The sequence below is a fragment of the Nomascus leucogenys genome, chromosome 2 (assembly GCF_006542625.1).
Source record: "Nomascus leucogenys isolate Asia chromosome 2, Asia_NLE_v1, whole genome shotgun sequence".
In the NCBI taxonomy this organism is placed as follows: Eukaryota; Metazoa; Chordata; class Mammalia; order Primates; family Hylobatidae; genus Nomascus; species Nomascus leucogenys.
Window position 1 is genome coordinate 66,969,400 of NC_044382.1, and position 21,863 is coordinate 66,991,262.

A 21,863-nucleotide genomic window follows, 5' to 3' on the forward strand; every position below is an offset into this window, starting at 1 on the left:
TAATGAATGCTATTAGAGAAAAAATAAAACTGTGGCCCTAACTCAGTTGAGTAAACACATATATTTTTAAACATCTAATATTTAAACAGCAATCTTAACAGTGGTCATCACTGAAGGATGATCATAGTTGATCTGGATGTGTCTATGGGCATCTTGTTAGCCATCAAAACGAGGAAACAAGAAAAAATTAAGGCTAGGTGCAGTGGCTCGTGCCTGTAATCTCAGCACTTTGGGAGGCCAACGCAGAAGGATTTCTTGAGGCCAGGAGTTTGAGACCAGCCTGAGCAATATAACAAGACCCCATCTCTACCAGAAAGAAAAAAAAAAAAAAGAAAGCAGCTGGGTATGGTGGTGCATATGCTTAGTTCTAGTTACTAAGGAGGCTGAGGCAGAAGGATCAGTTTCCAGGAGCTTGAGGCTACTGTGAGCTATGAACACACCTCTGTACTCCAGCCTGGGTGATAGAGTGACACTGTATCTTAAAACAAAAACAAAAACAAACAACAACAACAAAAAAATACAGAAAAAAAAGAAAGAAGAGAATAAATTAAAATGAAAGCCATGTTACAGGTCCTTGATGCATACTTCCTTCAGATAATCCAAATCAGAATTAAAGAGGCTCTCTGTATTCCTTTCCTGAGCCTGTCTAGCCATAAGAGAGTACTATAACTATAAGAGACTTCAGTTGTCTTGAATAAAGTGAGTAGAGAGGCGTATATTCCCAAGAATAAGTGAAAAACCCAAACATTGTACAAAGAGAACACTGGGAGAGAACCTGATAAGATCTTAAAAAGTAACATTATTACAGCACAAGAATTGAAACACTAACTGATGTATCTAGACTGGAAGGAAACCAGGAAAAAAATGGCAATGCAGAAGCCCCAAAAATGGGCTTTGCTGTCTTTGCCTATGAGGAGGCTTAAACAAGAGGACAAATTCTAGTCCAAATTATACTGAACAAACTGCTGCTGTCGTAACCTGGTGTGCTAACATCAGTCACTGTAACGAAGCAGTTCACATTGCCTCTGATTCTGTAACACTTATAATTCCTTAGAATATCACAGTGGAGAGTCATAACAGCCACTACAGCTGTAGTGTGTTCTGCTTATTTATTCATTAGTATTTGTTGCAAGAAGCAACATATTTGTTGTAATCTTTCTTAGCTACCTTTGATAAGATATGGATGATTACAACATTTCCTGAGCTCCATCATGGTATTGACCAAGTTAGGTACATTAGTTTGTCCTGCTCCTTTGGATAAAAAAGAAAAGTTCTTTTCCAAGATAGCCCGGTAGTATTTCTTTTGAATATTAGTAAGTTCTACTTCGATGATGGTTTCTTCTTTAGGTGCCAACTTCTTTTCCACATCTTCTTTTAATCGTCTCAACATCATTGGTTTCAGGATAGCCTGAAGTTTCTGTACCTGAATAAAAAATGATAAAAAGACATATAACATAAGTGAGCATTTAATTACACATACAAAATAATTACAATGATTAGAAATGCGATGAATGTATTTACAAAGCTCAATAGGATACCTGTTCCTCTGTTTTCAGATCCCCAAATTCTTGCATAAATGTTGATTCAGAAGGAAACCTTAAGGGTTCAAGAAAGTGAAGAAGACTAAATAGTTCTTCAACAGTATTTTGGAGGGGTGTGCCAGTCAAAAGCACCTTGTGTTCCTACAAAACGTGAGAACAATTCACATCAAACATCACAGTACTAAAATTATATGAAAGCTGACTTAGGTTATCGAATGTTCAATATACAAATATTTTTCTGACTATGTATACATATATATGTATATATGTGTGTGTGGATATATATATATATATATATATATATATATATATATATATTTGTTTGTTTGTTTAGAGACAAGGTCTTGCTGTGACACCCCGGCTGGAGTGCAGTGATGCCATCATAGTTCAGCATTACACATACAACATAATTACAATGATTAGAATAAATTACAGTGGTGCCACTGTAACCTTGAACTCCTGGGCTTAAGGGATCCTCCTGCCTCAGACTCCCGAGTAGCTAGGACTATAGGTATGCACCACAACACCTGGCTAATTAAAAATATTTTTTTTGTAGAGATGAGGTCTTACTATTAGTGTTTGTTGCAAGAAAAAACATATTTGTTGTAATCTTTCTTAGCTACCTTTGATAAGATATGGATGATTACAACATTTCCTGAGCTCCATCACGGTATTGATGTTATCCAGCTGGTCTTGAGCTCCAGGCCTCAAGTAATCCCAAAGTGCTGGGATTACAGGTGTGAGCCACGGTACCCAAACTCATAATTTTCAAGAGTTAACTTAAAAACTACATCTCTACCCACAAATCTTTAGGAATGTACTTTCCCAATCACTTTTTAAAAACTCTGTATCATTCTGAAATACTTCACTTTGTATGCTATTCATGCCTTTAAAAATTCTAAATAATTTTAGAAAAATATCAACATTCTAAGAATAAAGAGGGCATTTTTTTCTTTTCTACTCAAACATTCTTGGTATGGTAATTTGTATACCAAAGAGTGCTCATCATTTATAATTTGGATGATCATCATTTAACTCTTCAAACATGAACGAATTATAAAATCACTGAGGTTACAATCCAAGAACATAAAGGGCTAATTGAAATACGCTTTGAGACCGGGCACGGCCCAGCACTTTGGGAGGCCGAGGCAGGCGGATCACGAGGTCGGAGATTGAGACCATCCTGGCTAACATGGAGAAACCCCGTCTCTACTAAAAATACAAAAAATTAGCCGGGCGTGGTGGTGGGCACCTGTAGTCCCAGCTACTCAGGAGGCTGAGGCAGGAGAATGGCGTGAACCCGGGAGGCGGAGCTTGCAGTGAGCTGAGATCACGCCACTGCACTCCAGCCTGGGCGACAGAGTGAGACTCCGTCTCAAAAAAAAAAAAAGAAAGAAAGAAAGAAAGAAATATGCTTTGAAACTAGAATTCCTTAAAAATTAAACATAATAGTAAAAGAAGAAAATAAACATAGAATATTTTTAACAGTTGTACAAATTATTTAAAATTTTATTTGACAAAACCTCTAAATTCCTACACTAAATATTTGTATGTGTATCTGCGAATCTACATATTATGTATATGGTAGCAAATGGCCTAGAGAGATAAACAGGAAACTACACTGAAATGAGGTGTTGAACTGGGTGTGTGGCATAGATGGACAGGGAGTAAAAAGCAACACTTTTAAGTTTTTACAGAATGTGGTTCTTTGTATTTGAATTATTTGTTCAAGTGCTCATGTAGTAATTATGTCATCTTAATTAAAAATCAAAATGTTTAAAAAATGCTTTCATTTGAAAGAAGCAAACACACTGACAAAAAGATGACTATAAGAAATCTAGCTATTAATTATAACCAACATATGTTAAACATGTAGAATTGTATAGGACTTTTTACCATAAATGATCTGAATAATATAACTTTGGTAAAGGGGCTTTTTATTAAGTAATTCATGGGTTAAAACTTACGGTCTTAGTCTACTAAAAATAAAAAAAATTAGCTGGGCGTGGTGGCTCATGCCTGTAATCCCAGCACTTTTGGAGGCCGAGGCGGGTGGATAACCTGAGGTCGGGAGTTCAAGACCAGCCTGACCAACATGGAGAAATCCCATATGTACTAAAAATACAAAATTAGCCGGGCATGGTGGCACATGCCTGTAATCCCAGCTACTTGGGAGGCTGAGGCAGAAGAATCGCTTGAACCTGGGAGGTGGAGGTTGCAGTGAGTGGAGACCGCACCATTGCACTCCAGCCTGGGCAACAAGAGAGAAACTCCATCTCAAACAAACAAACAAACAAAACAAAAACTTACGGTATTATTTTCTTTTAAATAGTACATACTCTATAGAGATCTGATTTTAAAAATTAATTACTAATGCTTTTTGAAGGAAAGAGCTAAAAAATTTGAAGTCGTAGGAAACAGAATTTTTTTTCTTACAAATTAAGGCCCCCCAAAAAATCTCAATTATCACAGATAGGATTCAGATGTACTATACTCTAAAATTAAAAAGAAAAATTTTTAGCATTAACTCTATGACCTTTCACTATACATCGAATAAACTCAATTGTCATAATGATAATATTAAGTTACTTACCAGATTCATGAGTTTCAGGCCCTCTAAGAGTTTACAATTTTTATTTTTTAACCTATGTGCTTCATCAATAATCACACATCGCCATTCAATTGCATTAAGCTCTCCACAGCCTCCAAGAATCATTTCAAAAGTGGTGATGATGGCTTGGAATCTGTAAGCTCCTCGAATGATACGCCCCTAGAAATGATCAAATATAATTATTTGCTGGAATATTTTAATTGCATATTTTTTATTCCTGTCAAATGGCATCAGATAACATCTGTTATAAAACATTTCTAATGAAATTTTTACACATGCAGACACTACCTTACAAGGAGAACTTTTATCATTGAAACTATTATATTGCTGTGTTCAATAATGTTGTTAAATATTATGCCAACATAATTATATTAGTCATAATTGTATCCAAATAAATATTTCTTGGTAAAATGTTTTATGATAATTTTTAAGAATTATAATAATTTTGGGCAAGAAATAATCATGATAAAATCTGGCCAACGAGATTTTGGTATTAGTTCTTATTACTTACACCAATGATTTCACAAATAGCAAATAAACAGTGAATAATTAGCCATCCAAATACTTTATTCAGCAGATATTGAGTATCTATGTGCTAGACCCTGTTCTAGTTGCTGGAGATATAGCAGTAAACAAAACAGATAAAAATAATTATCCAATTAGAACTTATATTCTACTGAATCAAATGCAGGACATAGTTATTAAGAAAATAATTTTTTAAAAAGTAAGTTAGAGATAAGGGCTGTGGAATAAAATAAAACAAGGATGTGGGGTAAGAAGTGTAAGGTTGGAGGTGACAACTGCAATTTTTATATAGAGTGGTTGGGAGACCATTATTGCAATGTGATATCTGAGGAAAGATCTAAAGATGAGGGAGGAAGTCATGTTGATATCTAGAGATCTATAAAAGAAAGCATTCTTGGTAAAAGAAGTAGTAAGTATGAAGGCCCTAAGGTAAGAATATCTTTGGCAGCATTCAGATAATAGCAAGAAAGCCAGAGTGTTTGAAACCCAGTGAGTTGGGGAGGGGATGTGACCGACTGCGGGACTTGAAAACTGTGGTAACAAACTTTGGCTCTGAGCAAGACACTATTGAAGGGATTTGTAAGAAGTGTCCTGATTTGACATATATTTTTAAAAAGTCCCTTTGGCAGTTGTGATGAAACCTGTCTGGAGAGGCCAAGGACAGGATCATGGAGAACAGTTAAAAAGCTGCCATAGTAATGCAAGCAAGAAATCTTCACTGGAGTTCATGAGAAGTGGTCAGTTCTAGATACATTTTGAGAGTAGAGCCAACAGGATTTCCCAATGGATAAGTATGGAGTGAGATAGAGGAGGGCCTCAAATTTACCTCTAAAAATTTTAGCTTGAACAACTGGAAGTTCATGTTGTTATTTACTAAAAAGAAGTAGTTTTGGATTTTGATTTTGTATCTGTTAATTTTGAGACATCTATTAGACATATCCATGTGGAGTTGTTAAGAAGGCATTTGGATATGACTCGGGAATTTAGGAAAGAGTTTAGAGTTGGTGATACAGGCTTAGGAATTTCAGCAGTACAGATGGTATTCAAAGTTACGTGTATGAATCAAATATGTGAGATAATGAGTACAGACACGAACGAGTCTGAAGACTGAGCCCTGGGTTACCCCAAAGTTTAGATATAGGGAAGATAAGAAGGAACCAATAAAGGGGGCTTGAGAAAGAATAAGTGGTGGCGTAGGACAGGATGAAGTCTTGGAATCTAAGTGAAGACAGTGTTTAAACAGGGTTGAAAACATATACTATTGGGTATTAAGTGAAAAGAAGGGATAAGAACAGTTAGGTATTCTTAGATTTTAATTAATATTAACCTAATTAATTTTAGGTTAGTTAATATTAATTGTGTATACTGGCCATTAAGTTGAATAATAGCTGCAGTAGAATATTATTAAAATAGCTATAAATTATAAATCTCTGGCATTTATACAGCTCTAAAAACCTGGGATATAATATATTCAGTTAAGTTGATATCACAGTGTTTAATAACAAGGGCTCTTGAATCTGATTGATTTGAGTTTATTAATTCCAGTTTTACACTGTGATTTTGGGGCAATCTATGCAACTTCTTTAGCCTCAGTTTTCTCATGGGTAAAATGGAGATAATACTGTCTATTTTACAAGGTTGATATTACAAAGATTAAGTGAAATAATATATGTAAACTGTTTAGCATAATGCCCGGCACATGTTAAATACTCGATAAATGTTTGTGGTTATTAGTTTATCACTTCTATTACTTTTCCCAGGGCAATTTAGAAAAATTTTAGCATAATTTTAGTACTACTGTTATTTCAAGCTATTTGATAATGTAAAAAAAAAAAAAAGAAGTTAATTCACTTAATTTATATGAAAATATATTTAAAAGAGTTAACTCTAAAAGTTATTTCTATATTTGAAGTACAGATCTATTTATTTCATTATAGGAGACATCTTTATCTTTTGAAATTTAAAACCTCTTTAGGTTATATATCTAGAATTTGTAATATTTATCATAAAAATACAATATTTAATATATACAATTCAGTTTATTACATATCAAGAATCTTCCAGGTTTTTGGCTCATGTGACACATATATTAAACTCATGTGACACATATATTAAAATTGTAACTTTGTTAAAAATCTCTGTAAGTCTCAAGATATTAGTTGTGCTTTCTATAAAAAATGAGAATGTCAAATTAAATAATTTTTATGACAACATACAGCTCTAAAATTCTACAAATGTATAAGTAAGAATAATGAAACACTAGGCCAGGTGCAGTGGCTCCTGCCTGTAATCCTAGCACTTTGGAAGGCTGAGGTGGGAGGATTACATGAGTTTGAGACCAGCCTGGGCAACAAATTGAGACCCCATCTTCACAAAAAATAAAATAATTAGCCAGGTGTGGAAATGCACTCCTGTAGTCTCAGCTACTTGGGAGGATCACTTAAGCCCAAGAGTTTGAAAATGGATAAATTAACTGATTTTGTTCCTGTAACCTCACTTTGCTTCCTACTTCCAAGGTTGAAACAATTACATTTATATGAAATTAAGCATCTATATAATTAATTATTCTTTAATTGAAAATAGTCACCTTTGCATCTTTGGAATCCATGATATCTTAATTAGATTACAGTTTGATTCTTTTCCTTTTTTTAGGGACAGGGGCTTGCTGTCACCCAGGCTTCAGTGCAGTGGTGTGATCATAGCTCACTGCGGCCTCAAACTCTTGGGCTCAAACAGGTAGAAAATCAGTTATCATTGGGAGACAAAAGTAAGCTATGCACACTGTCTTACTTCAACCTCTATCATATCACATAACCTGGCCATGTATTATAATGATCCTTTTAGAACAACAGAATGAGGGAAAGAAAAAATAGTAAGGTGCTTTTAGTGTAGGGTTCTAGGAGATAAACCTTTTCCATTTAAAAAGTACACTTTTTTGTGAGTTGTGTTTACTGATTTTATTTCTTAATATTTTAATAAAATGATTCATATGAACATTCAAAACCATGACTTGAATGTTTTCTCACATTTTCTTTTTTAAAAAATATTTTAATTTTTTCATAGAGTTGGGGTCTTGCTATGTTGCCCAGACTGGTCTGGAACTCCTGGCCTCAAGCAATCCTCCCACCTCGGCCTCCCAAAGTGTTAAGATTATACGTGTGAGCCACCATGGCTGGCCTATCTTTTCTAGTCTTAACTTTCTGCTAGAAAATTCTTAAGTTGTCATTTCTTTATTTTACGATCTATGTATTTAGAAGGGATAGGAAATCCCTTCTTAAAGAGTAAGTGGTCAAAGTAAAATAGAAAATGCTCCTCTAAAATACATGGAGAGAGGAACATCATCAAACCACTAGAGTACTGAAATAATCAATCCTAAAATATGGAGGTATACCTGTTTTGGTAAGCAAAACGAACCACATTTTTAAAAACGTCTAAAATAAAAATCCACTGAACATGAAAGAGAACCTATGGTCTCACCTCAACAGGCATTTAAGCCTGTGGTATTAGTGAAGATTTAAATTTTTAAAATGATGAGAAAAAAGCTGGACAATGATCAGAGACAATTAATACTCTAAAAATAAATCTAATGTATATTTAAAAACAATTAGTAAAATTATTATTCTAGTTGAAAAATTAAGGATTACAATGAAACTCGTGCATTGTTTAAATGTGCGTTCTTCATTATAGTGAACTACAGCATTAAATTGACTTTTCTCATTGTTCTCTTCAGCTATTCAAATTTACTGTAAAATAAAAATGATGAATAAAAGAGCTTAAACTAAGATCTAGGTAGGCAATTAAAATGTATTCTAAATTTGAAAATAATTGGTAGGTAATGCTTATCTTTTTCAGCCCTGACCTTGCAAACAACAAACAAAATAATAACACACCTGTGAATCCCTGAAGTACATCTCGTATTGCTGTATCATCTGTCTGCTAATCAGGCTCCCATGATAAACCACAACGTTAATATCAGTCCATGTACGAAATTCTCTCTCCCAGTTTGCAATAGTAGAAAGTGGAGCAATAATCAGGAAAGGTCCTCTTATACCAGTCAGAAGGATTTCATAGAGGAATGTAATTGATTGAATAGTTTTGCCAAGACCCATTTCATCTGCTAAGATGCAGTTTCGTCTGAAATAAACACATATATTATCCATGCATACACTGGGGTTTTTTTCTGTACTTTAAAGATAAATATACAAAAAAATCAGAGATCAAATAGTTGCATTTATAAAAATGTAAAAGTTGCTTAACTGCAGGGTAGGCTTAGGATTACAATTTTATTATAAACCTGCAAAGGGACAACTAAAGATTTCTATAGCTCCAAAATAAGGATACCACCCATTAGATGTTTGATTTTTCAAAAAAGAAAAGGGAAGATCAAGGCCAACTCTATATATTATCTGTTCAGGAATCATTTAATAAATACCTTCTATATCTCAGGACAGTATGAGAAGATGGGATACAAAAGAAATAAAACATGTTCTCTGTCTTTCAGGGGTATCTATTACAGAAGCTGACATGCAAATAAATAAATAATCATGCAATGTGCTATCACTGAAGCACAGATAAAGCACTGGTTTTCAATTGTGGCTGCACATCAGAAGAGCTTACAAAGCTTGAAAGAAAACAGATACTCAGGCCCCTACCCTATACATTCTGATTCACTGTGTATGGAATAGGATAAAATCAGCTATAATTTCAAAAATAAGCTTCACAGATGATTATGATATGTGGCCAATTAAGAATCCTCAGTATGGTTTATTATGGAGGCTCAAAAGAGTAAGCCTCAACTCTGGCTAGAAGAGATGAGAGAAGACCTCTTTCAGAAAGGAGGTCAGTAATGAGTAGGATTTTTGCCAGAGAGCACAATGAATGAGCAGAAGTGTAAAGAACATGATGAACTGAGGGACCAAAAGTTGTTTACTATGGTTTGGAGGGGAGGGTAAAAGGAGGAGAGATTATTGAGGTAAGTAGGGTCATAAATAGAAGACATTTGCCATTCTATTATGCAATGGAAATTACTGGAACTCTTCAAACAAATCCAATGAGATTAGGTTTGTATTTTAAAGTTTACTCTGGTGCTATTGTGGATATTAGAGGTTGAGGTGACTAGAAGTTGGGACAGTAACTGGGAAAGTACCATTAAGTGCAGGGAAGAAAGTGTGGGCACCTGGTCTAAGAGAGGAGAAACTATGAGGAGAGAACTTTCCAGAATTAGTTATGGGTTAGAATGAAATGGACCTAGTTACCAATGTATGGGGTGTAGCGTGAAGCCAGATTTCAGTTTGGGTGACTAAATGAATTGTGTTATTATTAACCAAGATGGAAAATACAGAGGAAGAACAATTTTGGTGGGGAAGAAACAGGAAATAATATTAATTTTTAATCTGTTGTGTTTAAAGAATCATTGAGATAGACACTCAGGTAGCAAGAGGCAAATAAAAATATGGGCCCAGAGTTCAAGACCATAGAGATAAAAGTATGGGACCATTAGAATATTATTGCTACATGAAGGCATAGGGAGTATAGAATATGGCTTAGGGAGAACAAACATGTAATATGAAAAGATAGCTAAAGACAGAACCCAGGGCAGGCAAACACAATATCTACAGGGCAGGCAGAGGAAGAAGAACCAGCAGACTATTGAAAGGAATAGTCACAGGTACTGCAGAGCTAGGAGAGAGTCACACTGTGGAAGCTGTTGGAGTCCAGAGTGGGAGGAATGTTTAAAGAAGAAAGGAGTACCAACTACTAACCAATGCAGCAGAGAGCAAATTAGGGCTGAAAAATATTCCATGGATTTGGAAAGTTAAAAGCTTCAGAGAATGCAGGGGAGTTGGGGTGGGGGCAGTGGTGGTGGTGCTGGGGGGAATGGGGAGACAGACAGAGAAAGAGAGAGAGAGAGAAGTAGAGCCAAGAGAAGGTTTATTTTAAACTCAAATTTGTTCATAGACTGAAGGGATGGCAATAGTCTTCAGGGATGGCCTGGAGATATAAAAGAGAAGGATAAGTGACTGAAGTAAGGCTCTAAGGTTCTAACAAGACTAGATGAGATGGCATATCTGATACATGAGGACAGTGGTAAGAGTAACTATGGATGAAGATATTAACACATCTGAAGGCTTGGATATGAAGACAAGGAAGCACTTGGATGAGTTTACCTACCATCCCCGGGTTTCTCTATGAAGCAGTCATATAGAGAGAGTGAAGGGGGCAGAACTGTGATAAAGGGCTTCAAGAAAGTGGTGAAAGGTTAAAACAGGCAATATAGGAGATGGGAAAGGGTACTGATGAGGGAAGACAAGTTAAAAAAATGTTTTGTCAACTACTTTTCCTAGATGGTTCTCGTGGGAAAAATGATGATTAATATTTGGAAAATATAAATCAGGGACAAGAGCACTGTGGGGATAACAGGCCTCTTTCCATCGACTGAGTCGATGACTCACCATCACTAAGCATAACAATTCAGAAGACTCACGTGAAAAGTAAAAATGATTCTGAATAAAAGCATCATTAAATTTTGCTATTCTTACTAACAGTAGTGCCTTTATTTGCTCTTTTGCATATGTAACTACTATGCTTTCTCAATCGCAGTAACATTTTTTACTTCTTTTGCAATTATCTTTTCATGTCAAAAAAGAATGTAAGATATTCTATAAGGCATTTTGAAAACCTTGGAAAACAAATAATAAAAATGGGGTAATTAATTACTAGGTTCCCATATTTTATATTCCATTCATTATCTATTGCTGACAACCTACTTGACGATTTACATTAAAAGACAGAGCTTTAATTCCTATAAGTATACCTTGCTCATAACTCACTAACTCGAACTGATTTTTGGCAGACAGTAGTATGGGTTGATAAGCTGAAAAGCATTATATAACACAGATTTCTTAGGACTCTTGGAAAGGTGTTTTAAATTTAAGTATTACTCAACATACCAACTTTATTCTATTCTGATTGGTATACATTTAAAGAAAACAATTGTAGTTGAATCCTAAGTTGCAATTTACATATTTTCCTGAGGTAACCTCACTGTAAATAATGAAGACTTCATAACAATAACAATATAGCAACATCAGTATCTGTTTTACTTGACACATTTTGGCACACATTAAAAAAATAAATTTTTTTTATTAAGATATACTACATACCTATTGTACCAATTGAACAAGAGCCAGTTGAGTCCTTCCAGTTGATATTCCCTGAGTTGATTGCCATTTTTATAGTCCCTGGATTGATCTATTTTCTTCCAAATGTTAGAAGGAGGACGGTCCTTTGTGGAAAAACAAAGAATGAATGGTGTTTAAATCTTCCATATATCACACTGAAGGCAAAAAGCATTGGTTTAAAAATAACCCTAAGAGGCATAACAGTGTACAGTGTTATGATTAATTTTTACCTAACATTTAAAGGTCAAATTAATTCTATACAACTCTTCCAGAAAATTGAAGAGGAAGGTATATTTCCAGACTCATTCTATGAAGCCCTGATACCAAAATCAGACAAAGACATCACAAGAAAACTACAGACCAATGTCCCTCACGAACAAAGATGCAAATATTCTTAACGCAATTTCACCAAATGGAACTTAACAATATATAATAAGGGCAATAAGATCATGACCAAGTAGGTTTTTGTTTTTTTTTTAACCAGGAATGGAAGGTGGGTTTAAAGTAGAAAATTAATCAGTGTTGATCAACAGATTAAAAAATAAAAATCAGCTGAGTGTGGTGGCGCATGCCTAAAATCCCAGCACTTTTGGAGGCCAGATGGGGAGGATCACTTGAGATTAGGAGTTCAAGACCAGCCTGGACAACACAGGGAGACACAATCTCTATTTTAAAAAACATAAAAACCAAAAATAATATGATACTCTCAGTAGATGCAGAAAAAGAATTTGAGAAATTCAACATCCACTCCTAATTAAAACTCATCAAATTTTGAATAGAAGGGAACTTCCTTAAACTGTTACGGTACAACTATGAAAAAGCCAAAACTAGCATTACATTTAAAGGTGAAAGACTGACTGCTTTCCCCCTAAGATCAGGAATAAGTCAAGGATGTCCTCTGTGACAACTTCTATTCAACATTGTACTGCAGGCACTAACAAGTGTAATCAAACAAGAAAAAGAAAAAGAATAACAAACTGTCTTTATTTATATTATAGAAGACATGATTTGTCTATGTAGAAAATCCTGTGGAATCTACCAAGAAAGCTCAACTAAGTAGTAATTTTAGCGAGGTTGCATAATACAAGATCAATGTGCAAATGTCAATTGTATTCTACATTGTGGCAACAATCATGAATATATTTTTAAAAAACAATAACCATTTTATAATAGCATCCAAAATAACTTTTGATATTCATGGTACAAAACATTTCTTTCAAAAGAAATCTAGAAGCATAGAAGTGAAACATTATATGTAAAAGAATTTCATTCACTTATATATACAGATATATAAGACATAAATTTTCTGAAGATTCCTGAATGAGAATTCAAATAACATTATCCTGGCCCCAAATTAGTAGGATCTCAGTAGGAGAAATAAGTTTCTGAGAAACAAGCAAAAGGTCTCCTATTGTCTTCTGCTTTAAAATTATACTGTTACTAATAAACAAAATTACACTTCTAAGAATTATCAGGATAATCAGGTGTGATATTGTGAAATATGTATTTGATCTTCATTCTGATTTCCTGGCATACAACTCCTGATATCCTTGGGTTCTCCAAAGTGCTGCTTGTGTGCCAATATTGTTGACTGATAGATTCAGGTGGGGCTGGTCACCAGAAGGACAAAGGCATGATTAGAGGGGAGAACGGGAGAAGGGGAATGGGCAGAAAGGAAGGAGGGGAGGAGCGGAGGAAGGAAGGGGAGAAGGTCAAGTTGATCACCAATGGCCATTGGATGATTGAATCAATCATGCCTACATAATGAAGCCTCCATAAAAACCCAAGAGGACAAGGTTTAGTGAACTTCCAGGAGCTGAACACTTCCAGGGAGTTGAACATGTGGAGACTGACAGAAAGGTGAACAAGAACTCATCCACATGCCAGGAGAGTGGCAAACCCCAACTCTACAGGGACAGAAGCTCCTGCACTCAGACCTCGCCCTATGTCTCTCTTCCTCTGGCTGTTTGTTTGTATCCTTTAAAATATCCTTAGGAATAAACTGGTAAAACTTGAATGTCTTCCTGAGTGCTGTGAGCTGCTCTAGCAAATTAATCAAACCCAAAGTGGTGGGTAATGGGAACCCTAACTTGAAGCCAGTCAGTCAGAAGTTCTGAAGGCCCCTGGACTTGTGACTGGTGGAAAGGAGGGGGCAGTGTTGTGGGACTGAACCATCAAGATGTGGGATCTGATGCTATATCTGGGTGGATGGTGAATTAGAGCTGGGTAGAACTGAATTAGAGGACAGCCAGCTGGCGTCCACTGCAGAACTGACTGCTTGCTTGTCGGAAGAATTCCCCACATATTTTGGGGTCACAGAAGTCTTTTGTGTTGATTGTTGTGTTACCCTGAGAGCAGAGGAAAAACAAGTTCAAGAGAGCTTTTCTTAAATATCAGGTAAGTGTATGGTAATTGTACATGGAAAACAAAACAGGCTATCAGTATACTGAGAACAGGACTGGTTATTGAAGCTCTGCTGCTACTTAATACAGGTGTTTGCTAAAGAAAACATTTTTTAAGTGATAGCCAATGAACATTAAAATAATTAACATATATTTTAATTGCTGCTTAAAATAATTTCTGCATTAGATCATATTCTGTATAGCTTCTTTTCAGCAATCCAATCACTATTAATGATTCATTAGTTTGGGTCAGGGAAAAATTTCATTTACAGACTCTTAAAATACTTTACGTGACTTATATGCTATTTTATTTAACAGCAATATACTGGCAAAAAGAAAGGAAAACAAAACAAAACAAAAAAAACACCGCCTACATTATTTAACCGTGACAGACTAGCCCTGCTGTCATCAATTTTACATTAATTAAGGGGATTAATTCTATTGGCTGAGCCCCCTTAACCAAGGCCTATAACATTTATTTAAGGCATCTCTAATTTTTGAAAAGCTCCAGAAGAGATTCTGATATGCAGCTTTGACTGAGAATCACTTATCTAAAGACATAGCTTATTCAATGAGGCTTAATATTACCACTAAGGCATAGTCCCCACCCCAAAAGAAAATCTTCCTCTTTTACAACATTCCTTGACTCATTCCTCTCTGAATTAGGTGACGCTTCTGTTTCTTGGTTCAAGGAATAGCCTTTAGAAGGTAAAAGGAATGGGGGTAAACTGATATGCTTTTGTTAACAGCCTATGGACATTACTGGAAAAAAAAGTAAGAAGACCAGAAAATAATACTAGGAAGATCAGAAAATAGTTATTATAAAACAATATGATCTCTTCTATGGAATATTTAATTCATTTCCTTCTCTTACTTCACATCTCCATGTTTATCAGGGCAGCTTTCCTCACTCTCGTGCTAATCAAAAAGGAATCTGTTCCTGTCTTTTCACATATAAACTCCCTCTTAAGCTTTGGCTCCCAAAACTAGACTCACATAGTAACAAGCCTGTTTAAAAGAAATAAAAGTAAAACATTATATAATTATTAGCAATATCATAACTTACATAAACAAGTGCTAAGATTTTATAAAGCTGTCTAAAACAGGTTCTTACCAAACGTCTTGTGTCAGGCCTTGAAGCTTGCAGTTGTTCAAACTCTTCTATTTTTGCAAGATCTACGTCTTCTTTTAGTTCCCAAGTACTATCTTCATATGGCAATGAGCACCATTTTACTAAGTAGTAAATAACAGGCTGTAAAAAAATTTTTTTCATTTTACCATTTTGAAAAAGACACTAGTAAGAAATAGTTTAAACAAAGAATAAAGTACTAGGTCTTAATACTTGGAAAGTTTCAGATTTTTCTTACTTAAAAAATCTTTTTACCAAATATTTACCTCACCAGTATCTTTATCTTCACAAAAAGAGACTTCCAATACTCTGTCTACTTCAACGTAGTCTGGGTTAAATGGTTCTTCTTCCATCTAAAATTAAAAGGTAACTTAACTGACATCTGACAAAGAAGTGGAATGATAAAAGTAAGGACAAATTTACTAGCATTTCACTATAGACCTTGTAAGTTTGATTTCAATTAAATGTCCAATAAATGGAATTCTTCCATTTTCATTTCCAAATGATAGCTAGGATATCATGAATAATGTTATAAATAATAAAACCAAATAGTACTAAAAAATAAGGTACTCTAGAAGATACATGCTTTAAAAAATTCCTGAAAGCAGCCTCTATACCTTTCCTTTACGCTTTTCCTCAGGTTGCAAGAGTTGAAGACCATGCATCATCCCATTGAATGCTCATTTCTCAGTTGTCTCACACACACTTTATCTTTACCTGATGGTTCTTGTGTTCAAGACCCACTTATTGAGCTGACTGCAAACTTTACTGAGGTACCTCAAACTCATTTGCACTCATTTACTCTTCAACCCACACCTCCTCCTGCATTTTCTAACTGGTTAATGGTAACAGAGCTTCCTCTCCATAGCCCACGCTCAGTGACACAAGCCAGAAATGAAGAAGTCACTTTAGATTCCTTCTTTTTCTTTACCCTCTACATCCAGTAAGTCACCAATTCGTACAGATTCTACTTTTAACTCTGAGATTGGTTCCTCCTTCCTCATCCTCACTTCTTACTCGAACCTTTACAACCCCAACTACTGTCTCACCTCCCTTTAATCTGTTTTTCACATTGTCCCCAGAGTAATCTTTCTCAAATATAAATCTTATATATCGCTCCTTTACTTAAAATTCTTCACCGACTCTCCCCTAGTCTTAATGAAAATTTAATGATTATTAATTAATTCTAAAATCTTCAGCTTATTAGGAACTTCTAGATCATAGTGAAGAGATGACAGATATTTAAGGTGATGAGAGGACCTCCCAGCATCCACAAACTGACAGGTCATTAGAATCATTAAAAAAAAAAAAAAAATAGAGATGGAGGTCTCATATGTTGGCCAGGCTGGTCTCAAACTCCTGGCCTCAAGTGATCCTCCCACCTTGACCTCCCAAAGTGCTGGGATTTCTGGCATGAGCCACCATACCCAGCCCACATTTTTGAGGTGAAATTAATAATTATAAATGGAATAATAGTAATTATGTAGTGAAGACATCTGGCAGATACCACCTTAATCTAGTAATTAACCACCAGTACTGGGATAGAGAGGTATCATGTACCATCTTATATCATTCACTGGAAGAACAGAGCATCACTTCTATGGTGTTCTTTTAAAAAATGCCTAACCTGGATCATGAGGAAACTTCATACAACCCCAAATTGAGGTGCATTCTACAAAATTAATGAGCTGTACTCTTTAAAAATGTCCAAGAAATGAAAAACAAAGGGAGACTGACTAAAAGAGATATTACAACTAAATGTAACATGTGCTGCTGGATTAGACTCTGGACCAGATAAAAATACACACACACACATACACATACACACATACGCACTCTTTTTGTTATAAAAACGCTAGTAGAACAATTAGTGAAATATGTATAAGGTCTGTGGATGAGATAATAGTACTACATCGATGTCCTACTATTTTTATGAAAGAGAATATGGTTGTTTTTAGGAAATATATACTAAAGTGTTTGCAATGTTAAAATGGTTTAGAAAAAGATGTGTGTGTATGACAGAGAGACAGAGAGAATGAATACAAATGATAAAGCAAACATGGTAAAATGTTAACATTTAGGAAATCTAGTTAAAATAAATGTGAGAATTCACTGTATTATTTTTGTGACTATTTTGTTTAAAAGAAAAAGTTTAAAATTTTCAAATTAAGAATTTAAAACTGCTCTAAAAGGAGTCTATTAGAAAAATCTGGAGCAGGAAAGAACATCAGACCGTTTAGTCAGGCCTAGAGAGGTAAATTTTTCCAGTGAGGTTCTGTTCACACACATGAAGCTGGTATAGAAAATATGCAATATATTTCATGTACTGAAAAATCTTATTTTCCATTTACTTGCTAGATTACCACTTCCTCCACTTGAATAACTTTGCTGATATATTATTGGTAATATTATCATACTCACATTCAACTCTAAGTGTTGAAATATATGCTAGTTTAAAAATACAAGCATGATCTACCATTCTGAATTACCAGTGTTCCTGTTTCAAATGGTTTCCAAGCTAATTTTGAGAAGAGAAAAATACTATATTTAGGTAGCATTTGTATTCAAATATCAACATGGGAAGTCTAAGAATTAAAATAATGTGTAATTTTTGATAAATAATGCTACCTGTATTCAGAGACTAACACATAATAGTCTTATTTTTTTCTTACGTCTGCAAAAAAATGTGCTCTTTGTGCTTGTCTCAATTTGAATCGTTTGATTTTCTGCTGGATCCTTTTATCTTTCAAAAGCTGCTCTTCTGTGGCCCACTCACAGTGAAGATAGGAGCTAAAATTTTTATAAAAATAATATATTAGAATGATACAGATAACCATTTTAAGATGTATTTTAAATCATAACATCCAATATAAACTATTATCTTCAACTTTTCAAATAGGTAGTTCATCATTTAACTTTAATAGAATTCATATCATTTCTAAAATAAAGTAATTGTGATCACTATATGCTAAGGAGGTCGTAGTGTAAAGGTATACAATTTGCCATATAGAAACAGAACAGTAAAATGATCAAAAGTCTAATCGCAAGATGTGATTTATCTATTATTTTTTCCCTATAGCAGTTTTGTCGTGATCAGAAGGCTAACTTGTTTTGAAACTAATGTGATTTAAAACGCTTTCATGGAGGTACAAAGAAAAGTTGGAAAATATGTAAAAAGAAGAGTAAGTGATTTTTCCCCAGTTAGCAACTCTTATGAGTTAACTGACCTATATCCAAAATTAAGATTAAAAACTTTAAGGTCAAATCATCTCATTGTGTACATCTGACATAAAAACCTAAAGATCAGGAAAAAGAAAAATTTTTTTTTAAAGAGATGGAGTCTCACTATGTTGCCCAGGCTGGCTTCAGACTCCTAGGCTTAAGAGATCCTCCTGTATCAACCTCCACAATAGCTGGGACTGTAGGTAGATTAGAAATGTCTTTTACAAGGACAATAAAATCTGAAAAGTTCAACAATACAATGAATGCTGTCTATAAATTATAAAAGCATATTTTATAAAGATTCCTGCATTTTGATGTTAATAATTAACATTTTCTGGAAAATAAAAAAAAAATTAAATTTTTTTTTTTTTTTTTGAGACGGAGTCTCGCTCTGTTGCCAGGCTGGAGTACGGTGGCGCAATCTAGGCTCACAGCAATCTCCGCCTCCCGGCTTCAAGTGATTCTCCTGCCTCAGCCTCCCAAGTAGCTGGGACTACAGGCGCATGCCACCACGCCAAGCTAATTTTTTGTATTTTTAGTAGAGATGAGGTTTCACCATGTTGGCCAGGATGGCCTCGATCTCTTCACCTCCTAATATGCCCACCTCAGCCTCCCAAAGTGCTGGGATTACAGATGTGAGCCACTACACCTGGCCAAACCATTCAATTTTAACATGAAAGGTTTTCAAATGGGCCCTTTTCACTTTTTAATGATTCTTGAGTTATGCAGGTATAAACAATAAAAATTATCATAAAAATGTGGATAAAATGAAAATCATAATTTTAATTTATTAAATATATTAATTTATATGTAAATCAACATCTTTCTTTGATTTTTCTAACTCAAATACTTACTAATTCTTGTATTTTACAAAAAATTCTTCTGTATCAATCATCACTCCAGGTGATATCTAAGAAAAGAAAATCAGTAATGGTGACTCTTTTAAACAGGTCACAGAATATGAAGTGTAAAATGTAATGTACCAGTACTTACTTCCTTTTTTACGGTTCTAGAAGATAGAATTTTGTCTACGATTGCAGCATCTTCTTCACTTGGATTCTCCTATGGGAGGGAGGAAAGAAATAGTGACAGAACACATTCTGAAAGATCTTTTAGTTGCCACTTTGTATGTTGATGAACATACTACGATTCAACATTTACACAGCATATGTGCCAGACACTATGTTACATGTTAGAAATACAAAAATGAAAAAAAATATCATTGTCATTGTCCTTTTCATCACCTGCATTATCTCTGTAGCAAACATATTGTGCTTTTTAAGGTGCTGGTCATTATTCTAAGCATTTTACATATATTAGTTTAATCTATTATCTTCATTATTATCATTTCCATTTTACAGATTAGGAAATTTAGGCATAGTTAAATAAGTACTTGCCCAAGGTATTCAGCTAGTGGCTGAGTGGTTGGCTCATACTGCATATAAGGGGGACTTAAAAAATCATAGACGAGGGAAGTACATACGGCATTCAGGCAAATGTGTTCATAAAACAGAGGACTAAGTGCTTATGGAGAAGTAGCAGGAGACAACGCCAGAAAATCCAGACAAAGGGGTTTATACACTGCTAAAAAGGTGTCGTTATTTTTGTAAGGTTTAGGAAACTATTAGAGGAGTTTTCAGTAGAAAAATAATGTGATTAGACTTCTAATTTAGAAATATTCTGCAGAAAAGATAGTTTGAAGAATTTCAAGAACATATATTTAGGAGGTAGAAAGTGTAGTACAACCTGGATGAAGAGGCAAAGGAAAACGAAGAGAGGATGAATCCCTAGGTTTCTAATTTGAATGACTCAATTAACTAATAATATGGAATCCAGAAGGATAAGTTAGAGCAATTTTTAGAAGGAAAAACAATGCAAGTATCTTATAGAATTTATGTTGGTTTAAAATGTTTTGCAGTCATAATCCCATATATGCTTACCACAAACAATTGTAAAGGCTGTTCACCAGGTAAAGGAGCTGAATTCTTTTTTATTTTCATAGAACCTTTAACCTCTTCTTCAGATTGTTTCCCTTCTACATCTTCTGCGTATTTTTTTCTTTTAATTTGTCGATTTGATCTTCTTTTCTGTAATGAACCACAAGGATCAGATTTATATAATTTATTTTGAAGAAAAGGTTTTGAAAATAATTACCCCTAGAGTTGGCAATTTTGTATATTAAATTTTCAACATGACACTCAATGCTCTATCTTTTCCTATTTTGTTTTTAATTAGAGGAAGATTATAATTTGCCATTTGCCACAGGCTTACAATCTTCCTACAGTTCTACTTCCTACAATTTCAAACAACAAACATTAGTAATACTTTTTTTATGTTAATTTGGAAATCATTAAGAATAAAGAGATGTCTGTTTTTTAAAAAAATTATTTCACAGGTTGGCAAAATATATTTTATTAGTAATACTTTTATTACTACATTACTTTTCTTTAGAAATTATTGTTAAGAATAAAAAGGTTATCTGTTTTATTTAACTATTTCATACCTTGGGCAATACATATTTAAACTATTAATAATTTCACAGTTTTAGTCCAAAACCTAAAAAGTGTATCAGATGAATATTGGGTATAGAATTAATTGGGGGTATAAATCTAGAAGAATAAATAGTGTTTGCCAAAACACGTGAAACTGTGTTTAAAGCAGAATAACATATTTAAAAAGAAATGCACAAAATAAGAAAGCATTAAATCTACCAAATAATTTTGAATGAAAGAAGAAACTGTTTCACTAACTTTAGTAGCTCTCCTTAAATATAAAAAACATCACTATCATCACACAAAACTAAGCCTTTTACAAAGTATTACATGTAGTAAGATAATTTTTAAATAATCTAAGTAATTTTAAATCTGGAATCAAATATACATGGCTTTACTTACCTCCCTAAATATCTAATATTTGTTTCAAAAGTTTTATATTTCAAGGAGAACTTAAAAAACAAAGTTACATCTCTTTTGGTGTTTCCATAATAAAGATAAAAATTTCAAAATCCCAAAGGGCTTAGGTTTATTTTTTAAATTTCCCTTGTAACCTCATGGGGTAGAGACATTTCATGGGGGTAGTGGCATCTCAACCAACTGTTCAATTGCTCAATATCTGGCAAATTTCTCTCTTCTTTTTTCTAGTCCAATTTCTTCTATATATTTAGTAACTTCATGACACTTACAAAAAAATGGAACCAGCAAAATAAACCACAAGTTCTTCTGGTTTCTGCCTGTCTTTGGCAAGTCTTTAATT

At 34.3% G+C, this 21,863-nt stretch overlaps 1 protein-coding gene across 14 annotated transcripts in view; it reads right to left on the bottom strand.

Moving 5' to 3' along the window:
• Positions 1-21,863, bottom strand: part of CHD9 (chromodomain helicase DNA binding protein 9) — a 277,990-nt gene that overhangs the window by 82,351 nt on the left and 173,776 nt on the right. For all 14 annotated transcript variants that reach the window (XR_004026514.1, XM_030797120.1, XM_030797100.1 and 11 more), the window contains 11 exons: positions 20,552-20,698; positions 19,605-19,673; positions 19,466-19,521; positions 18,062-18,179; positions 15,656-15,742; positions 15,375-15,512; positions 11,841-11,962; positions 8,568-8,811; positions 4,135-4,311; positions 1,539-1,682; positions 1,168-1,423 (listed from right to left, as the gene is read on the bottom strand). Coding sequence is in view for 13 of the 14 variants with exons in the window: in XM_030797120.1 (XP_030652980.1) it covers positions 1,168-1,423; positions 1,539-1,682; positions 4,135-4,311; positions 8,568-8,811; positions 11,841-11,962; positions 15,375-15,512; positions 15,656-15,742; positions 18,062-18,179; positions 19,466-19,521; positions 19,605-19,673; positions 20,552-20,698 (1,558 nt within the window). In the remaining variant the exon portion in view is untranslated. The remainder of the gene's footprint in view (positions 1-1,167; positions 1,424-1,538; positions 1,683-4,134; positions 4,312-8,567; positions 8,812-11,840; positions 11,963-15,374; positions 15,513-15,655; positions 15,743-18,061; positions 18,180-19,465; positions 19,522-19,604; positions 19,674-20,551; positions 20,699-21,863) is intronic.